This window comes from Sinocyclocheilus anshuiensis, unplaced genomic scaffold, assembly GCF_001515605.1.
Source record: "Sinocyclocheilus anshuiensis isolate Anshui unplaced genomic scaffold, SAMN03320099.WGS_v1.1 scaffold95, whole genome shotgun sequence".
Taxonomy (NCBI): Eukaryota; Metazoa; Chordata; class Actinopteri; order Cypriniformes; family Cyprinidae; genus Sinocyclocheilus; species Sinocyclocheilus anshuiensis.
In genome coordinates, this window is record NW_015548190.1 from 126,279 (window position 1) to 133,806 (window position 7,528).

The 7,528-nt window shown below is 34.1% G+C and overlaps 2 protein-coding genes across 7 annotated transcripts in view; one reads left to right on the forward strand and one right to left on the reverse strand.

The window, feature by feature from the left end:
* The window catches only part of tjp2a (tight junction protein 2a (zona occludens 2)), a 33,883-nt gene extending 29,658 nt beyond the window's left edge, over nucleotides 1–4,225 (forward strand). For all 4 annotated transcript variants that reach the window (XM_016508160.1, XM_016508158.1, XM_016508159.1 and 1 more), the window contains 4 exons: nucleotides 2,137–2,238; nucleotides 2,340–2,621; nucleotides 3,618–3,700; nucleotides 3,785–4,225. In XM_016508160.1, the coding sequence (XP_016363646.1) occupies nucleotides 2,137–2,238; nucleotides 2,340–2,621; nucleotides 3,618–3,700; nucleotides 3,785–3,956 (639 nt within the window). In that variant the 3' untranslated portion in view covers nucleotides 3,957–4,225. The remainder of the gene's footprint in view (nucleotides 1–2,136; nucleotides 2,239–2,339; nucleotides 2,622–3,617; nucleotides 3,701–3,784) is intronic.
* A 1,075-nt stretch (nucleotides 4,226–5,300) lies between these two features.
* The window catches only part of LOC107705048 (amyloid beta A4 precursor protein-binding family A member 1-like), a 14,091-nt gene continuing 11,863 nt past the window's right edge, over nucleotides 5,301–7,528 (reverse strand). For all 3 annotated transcript variants that reach the window (XM_016508167.1, XM_016508165.1, XM_016508166.1), the window contains one exon: nucleotides 5,301–5,797. In XM_016508167.1, the coding sequence (XP_016363653.1) occupies nucleotides 5,726–5,797 (72 nt within the window). In that variant the 3' untranslated portion in view covers nucleotides 5,301–5,725. The remainder of the gene's footprint in view (nucleotides 5,798–7,528) is intronic.

Here is a 7,528-nt window from a genome sequence, read left to right on the forward strand (position 1 = left end):
TGTCATTTATTTATTTTATTTGACATCAAGGTGTATGCCGTGCCTCCAAGCTTTCTTACTAGTTTTGCTAATAAACGTTCTACGTTTCTTATTTATTTGGTATAAACGTTCACATGTTTACTTACCCTATTTCCAGTTTTGTATACCTATTTAAACTCAATGTAAGTTATTTGTTATTTTATATTAGGCATAGCCTGCCCTATAGCATGGTGTATTTTTATTTGTTTGAAGGAAAGCGAGGAAAAGAGGGAAAATTGAAACGAACTAAAAACGAACAATTGCTCTACGCCGAATTGCCGCTATTTGAAAGTGAAAGTAAAATGCGCACGGCGCTTTTAAGCTATTTAAAAGCGAAGGAAAGCGAGGAAAGGAGGGAAAATTGAAACGAACTAAAAACGAACAATTGCTCTACGCCGAATTGCCGCTATTTGAAAGTGAAAGTAAAATGCGCACGGCGCTTTTAAGCTATTTAAAAGCGAAGGAAAGCGAGGAAAGGAGGGAAAATTGAAACGAACTAAAAACGAACAATTGCTCTACGCCGAATTGCCGCTATTTGAAAGTGAAAGTAAAATGCGCACGGCGCTTTTAAGCTATTTAAAAGCGAAGGAAAGCGAGGAAAGGAGGGAAAATTGAAACGAACTAAAAACGAACAATTGCTCTACGCCGAATTGCCGCTATTTGAAAGTGAAAGTAAAATGCGCACGGCGCTTTTAAGCTATTTAAAAGCGAAGGAAAGCGAGGAAAGGAGGGAAAATTGAAACGAACTAAAAACGAACAATTGCTCTACGCCGAATTGCCGCTATTTGAAAGTGAAAGTAAAATGCGCACGGCGCTTTTAAGCTATTTAAAAGCGAAGGAAAGCGAGGAAAGGAGGGAAAATTGAAACGAACTAAAAACGAACAATTGCTCTACGCCGAATTGCCGCTATTTGAAAGTGAAAGTAAAATGCGCACGCCGCTTTTTAAAGGCGAAGGAAAGCGAGGAAAAGAGGGAATGCCTCGCCCCGCCCCTACGGTGATACCGGTATTACCGGTGTTGTCACACGTCGATTAACTGGTGGGAAAATTTCCTCACCGTCACAACCCTAATGGTCTTTAAAAAAAAAAAAGAGTTTTTACTGGTAGATAGTTCAATAACATTGAATGCATGTGCCATGTAAAAGGCCTAGATTAATAACTGTAGAAGTCAAGAGGTTTAAATACATGTGAATGTACACAAAATCTTTAATAACATTTTTCAAGGCAAAACATTTTTTTTTCCAACTATCAAGAAAACCCCATTTTTACAAGCATCCATTCTGTGATGTAATTTTATGTTTCATGATGAAAATGACTTCCTGCATGTTGGTTACACCTCATTGATGTAACTTGGAGGAATTATGTTTTTCTTTTTCTTTTCTTTTTTTTAATGATAACAACATTACTTTAAACTACTGTTGAAAAATTTGGGGTTAGTAGGGTTTTTTTTATATATAATTTATATTTTTATTCAGGAAAGAGGTATTAAATTGATGGAAAGTGACCGTAAAGACATTTGTTACTTTGTATTTGTATTATTATGAACTTTGTATTCATCAAGGAATCCTGAAAAAAGTATCACGGTTTCCACTAAAATGTTAAGCAGCAAAACAATTTTGAACATTGATATTAATCAGAAATGTTTCTTAAGCAGCAAATCAGCATATTAGAATGATTTCTGAAGGATCATGTGACACTGAAGACTGGAGTAATGATGCTGAAAAATAAAGGAATAAATTACATTCAATAAAAATATGTTAAAATATAAAATAGTTATTTTAAATTGTAATAATGTCATATTTTTTTTACTGTATTTTTGAAAATCATAAATCTGCATTGGTGAGACTACTTTCAAACATTAAAAAAACAACACCAAACCTCTGAACAGTAGTGTATTTAAAATGAAAAATAATAGTAGTAATAATAATTATTGTTAGAATAATAATACAAAAACCTACATAATGTTTTTTTTTCTTCCCAAGACTTCTATCAAAGTACATTTTAATTCAGGAAGTGAAAACCTGTCTATTGTAGAAGGTGTGTATTAAGGTTTTTATTTTTATAATGTATTTTTCAATTAATTAATGCTACATTTCTCACTTTTTGTTGACTTACGCAGAGACACATACCTGTTCCTCATGAGCGTTCTAAGAAACCTGCGAGTAAAGAGGTGCAGCGGGACCCCAGCCCGCCTCCATCATTTGTTCCTGAACCCCCTAAGGTCAGTCTCTCATTTCCATTATAGCTCCTTTTCCTCCCCTGAGGCCTTCCTTTGGCCCATTACAGACAGTAAGTGAGTTCAAACACCTGGTATTCCTGCAGGTCCGGGCAGCTTCACGTCCTGCAGACGCCAGGAGTTTGGACTCTCGTTCCAGCAGCACAGTCAGCAGTGATGCTCCTGTCGGTAACAAACCTCTTCCACCGCCGGTAGCTCAGAGGCCCAGTTTCACAATGAAGACGGGCCCAGCTGACGATACGACCTCTAACCCTGTTGTCGACCCCGCCAACCGCACCTTCCGGGGAAAGGTGAAGGCCTTTGAGCAAATGGACCACCTGGCCCGGGCCAAAAGGATGCTTGAGCTGCAGGAGGCCGAACAAGCACGGGTTTGTGTCTCGTCTCATACACACAATACACCAGCTACTGTATGTCTGATAGCAGGAGCCTCACAGATACAAGAAATGTTATATATCGCCCCAAAATCACGAGAAAAATATTTATATATTTGCATAAAGTGAAGGAAATAAATAAATAGACACATTTTACATTTGTTTATTTTCATCATTGTCATGGCAATTAAGCATATATTTTAGTTTATGCTGATTTTAATTAGAACAAAAAATTGTCTAAACAGGATGATTTAAGGTAAAATATACAAATATATAGAATATATAAAATATATAATTATAACGTTATTTTATATATGTGTATAATATTTTTTATTTATTTAATTAATATTTGTGTGTATGTAATGTACACATGTATGTATGTCTGTAATATTATTTCCTGTCATTTAAATTGTATATAAATTAAAAGAACAGAAAATGTATAATACAATATATATATATATTCTTTTCTTTTCAGTTTTGGGGTGAATATGACCTGGACATTTATTTTCGAAATTCATCTATTAATAAAAATTAGTTTCCAGAAAATTGAAGTCAATGAAATTCTTCATAAGAAAATCACTCCAAAATCACAAGGAAAATATGTTTTCTTATATTTCAAATATTTATATTTTTGCATAAAGAAAATGAAAATCATTTTTATTTATTTTCATTATTGTCATGAGAGTTAATATATATATTTCACTTGATTTGAATTTAAAACAAAAAAATTGTCTATAGGCTTATTTGGGGTAAAATTTACAAAGTACAATTATACCATTTTTGTTACTTTACATTTATGTATGAGGATGTGTGTGTGTGTATTAAAAGAACAAAGAAGAATATATATATATATATTCTTCTTTGTTCTTTTAACACTTTGTTCTTTGAAATATGACCTGGATATTTAAATTTGAAATTCATGATTTCTGACAAATACAGGTTCCAAAAATTGAATTCATTGAAACTCATAAGAATAATGTTTTTGGTTAACAGCTGGAAATATCTCAGAAACATCCAGATATTTATGCAGTTCCCCACAAGCTAAAACCAAACCAAAACAGGCCTCAACCAATTGGGTAAGTTTGTTCTTGGGCTTTTTTTCCCCCACTAATAACTCATTTCAACACACAACCCATCAGTAATGGCTCTGTTCCCTTCAGCTCCAGCTCAAACTCTGAGTCCCAGAGCTCCTCCAAACCGCCGTATTCAGAGAGCCGCTCTCACAACCGCGCCGATGATGATGATGATGAAGAGGAGTATCGACGCCAGCTGGCAGACCAAACCCGCAGAGGCTACTACAGTGCCCAGAAATACAACAACACTGAACTCTAACACCCAATCTCCCAAAAACCGTCAGAGCAGAAGAAGCCGAGTCTCTTCACTGCGTCCGTCTGTGTTGGGATGTTTCCTGTGCATGTCGTTATAAAGCAAATGAATGTGCTTCTAGTTGTTGTGTGAGTAAGAGGGACTGACATGAACCACAGATAAAGCACGAGATAGTGTTTGCCACAAACACACATGCAGTATATACATACCATTTATAAAACAGCATCTTTTTATACCTGCAATGTTTTTATATGAAATTTCAGTGTATATTTCATGTCTGCCTGTAGTGTTTTTTTTTCCCACAATGCTTCTAGATGGAGTTAACGTTACACTGTCCTCATTTACACTGCTGAAGTTTGCCATAAACCAAAAGTGAAATTGGTTTAAATGTTATTTTCCAAAACATTTGCTGGAGTGCCTTAATGTCATTGATCAAACATGTATTAACTTATGCTTAGCTAATGCTTGCTCCATATATTACTGTGCTCTAATTATGTTAAAAACTGTCTTCACATCAGTTTTTATATCGATTCTCTGAGAATATAAGAAGATCATGTGTAATGTTCACAGTATTGGTGTGTCTGTGATCAGTGCTTTGGGTTTAACCACTAATAAAACAAGAGTTGTGGGATTTTTAAAGACAAATCAATAAACCTGACTTTTAATGTTGTTACTTTTGCTTGTCGTTATTCATGCTTGTCTCACTATTACTATCAATAACCCAAACCATATCTAGAGCAGAAATTAACCAATTCTGATAGATTTTTTAATGTTCGTCTCTACAATATTTTATAGTAATTACCATTATTAATTGTGCTTTTATATTTATCTACAAAAGTTCTGCAATCTAAATGGTTGCAAATTTACGTTGCTGTCTACAGAAATGAATGCGTTTACTCGTCATGGATGCATTAAATTGATCAAATATAAAACACATTGGTACAAAAAAATTTTTTTTAAATAAGTATCACCGTTTCCACAGAAATATAAAGCAGCACACTTGTTTTCAACACTGATGATCAGAAATGTTTTTTTGATCAGCATATTAAAATGATTTCTGAAGGATCACGTGACACTAAAGGCTAGAGTACTGCTTTTTCTGCGTTTTGGACTCTCCAAATGCTAAGTTTAAAATTTTACAATGTTTCCTACATTACATGAGTTACTTTAATTGTGACTGCTGTTGTTTTCTGTTAAACCCACAACAGTGTAATAGTGTTGAACGTTTAGAGACCCACCAAATGCTTTTATTTAAGAGCAGCTTAACCAGAAATGAAAGTAAAGTCAGATTATCACTTTAATCTAGAGACCTTGGGTCAAAACATATATAAATGTGTTCTATAGAAAATGTACAACTTTAATGAAAACAAACCAGTGTAAATATTTAGTTCACTGATTCCTTTACTTTGAGTTGACTGATGACAACAGTAGAGCTCATACATCAGATCTGTGTCAGTAAGAGTTCGACTGAATCCTGTATTACTGTGCTCAGTGCCATTGATCTCTGTGATAGTTTAGGTCCAGTCGTGTGTCGGGCACATGATTGATCTCCATTCACTTCTCTTTGGTACTAATGCCAGGCGTTCAGAGATCAGTCAGACCAGAGAGATTAAGGCAGGTCACATGGTGCCGGAATGGTTTGGTTTCTGCACTAATGTGTAATAAATAAATACATCCAGTTAAATAAATCTGTAAACAGTTATATTAATCTTTCAATAAATAATAACTCTGGATCAGCTGATGTGGAGGTGATGGTGTTGTAGCCCTGCAGAGTGTCAGATGTAGACGGGTTGTTCCTGGGCCGTGAGCAGGCGGTACATGGCTGCAGGCATAGTCTTCATATGGATCTGACAAAAACAACATATTACAGTATTCACCTTCACTGGATCACCGTTCATGTGTGCATCATATTTTTAAGATTATTAGTTTTGAGCAATTAGCTTAGCAACATGCTATCAGCAAAGCCTGCCATCAAAAACAGCCAGGTTTATTATAGTTAACGTAAGTGTGCGTTTACACGACACCATGTTTATTTAAAATGTGTATGCGCTTTGGCCGTTCATTTACATGACAACGGTTTTGAGGGCCTGAAAATGCAAACTTATAAAAACAGGTTTACAAGTGCAAGTTTTTGAAAATTATTCTTTTCAAAGTGACATCGCCAACTATTGGCCTGGCATGAATAATACAGCGCTTTTAGTCGTTTCGCAGATCTGTGTGAACGGTGATCATTCTGACAATGTTGTCGTCTGTGCATGAAACTCTTCTAAAATGCAAAGGAAAAACTTTTCCGTTTTCAGTATGTTGTGGTGTAAACACCTAAAACCCTAATATATATATATATATATATATATATAAATTTTGTTACTGGAAATAAAATAAATTTTAACAGAAATAAAATCAAATCTAAAAAACTTTAACTTATTTTATTTCATCTAGTTGCCAGAGCAACATTTCTAATCTTGAAATGAATAAAAACTATGTTTACCAACAATGTTTAAAAAAAACTGCTAAAAATGGCGTAAATGCAACAAAATTGCTAAAACTTAAAATAATAATAATAAAATACTTTATTTTAAATACTAAAACAATTACTAAAACTAAAACAGTATCTCAATGATCTAAATGAAGCAAAAATATATTTGTAATTATATAAAACCTTGTTGTTTGTGGTAAAATCACTATAAAGCACAGCATGAGGTGCTGTACTACTGTTATAAAATGTCAGTAATAGAAATATGATGAAAGCCAACCAATATGGAATATATTTTGAACTCTATTCATAAGGTTCTTCCATACAGTTCAACAGCAATTTACAGTTGCCAAGCAACATAGCAACTAACTGTATATATATAATATGCACATTTATATGAATCAGATATGTGTTCATCATGGCTCATCCAGAATTTAGAGTTGAAACTATCCGAAATCAAATTTAATGAAGTCATGATCTCAATTAGCGTTGAAAACGTGCATAATCTAATAGAACAAAAAAAATACTTAATTTATAAAACTGATTAAAAAACAGTCATAAAAAGCAGCATTTTACTAATTATTTGTCCTTTGTTCATTTTTAGAAATAATAAAATATTGGCAACAAAAATGAATAATGTAAAATGTCTTTCAGACTTCTGAATTATGACTGATCTTAATATTTAAAGTTTTTCATCTAGTTTATTTAAAGGGGTCATATGATGCGATTTCAAGTTTTCCTTTCTCTTTGGAGTGTTACAAGCTGTTCGTGAATAGATAAGATCCCTAAAGTTGCAAAGACTAAAGTCTCAAACCCAAAGAGATATTCTTTATAAAAATAAAGACTCGTCCACGCCCTCCTTAAACGCCTCGTTTAAACACGCCCCCACATGTCTACGTCACGATGTGGGAAGATTTGCATAACACCACCCAAATGTTCACGCAAAGAAAGAAGGCGTAACTTTATTGTTGCTGCCGCTGCCATGTTGTGAAGATGCTGTGTTTCGTTGCGAAAGCGAAAATACTTTGTTTGGTCTTCCAAAAGAGGACACGACTAGAAATCAGTGGTTAAGTTGTATTTACAACACTGTTCCAGAACAGTTCAA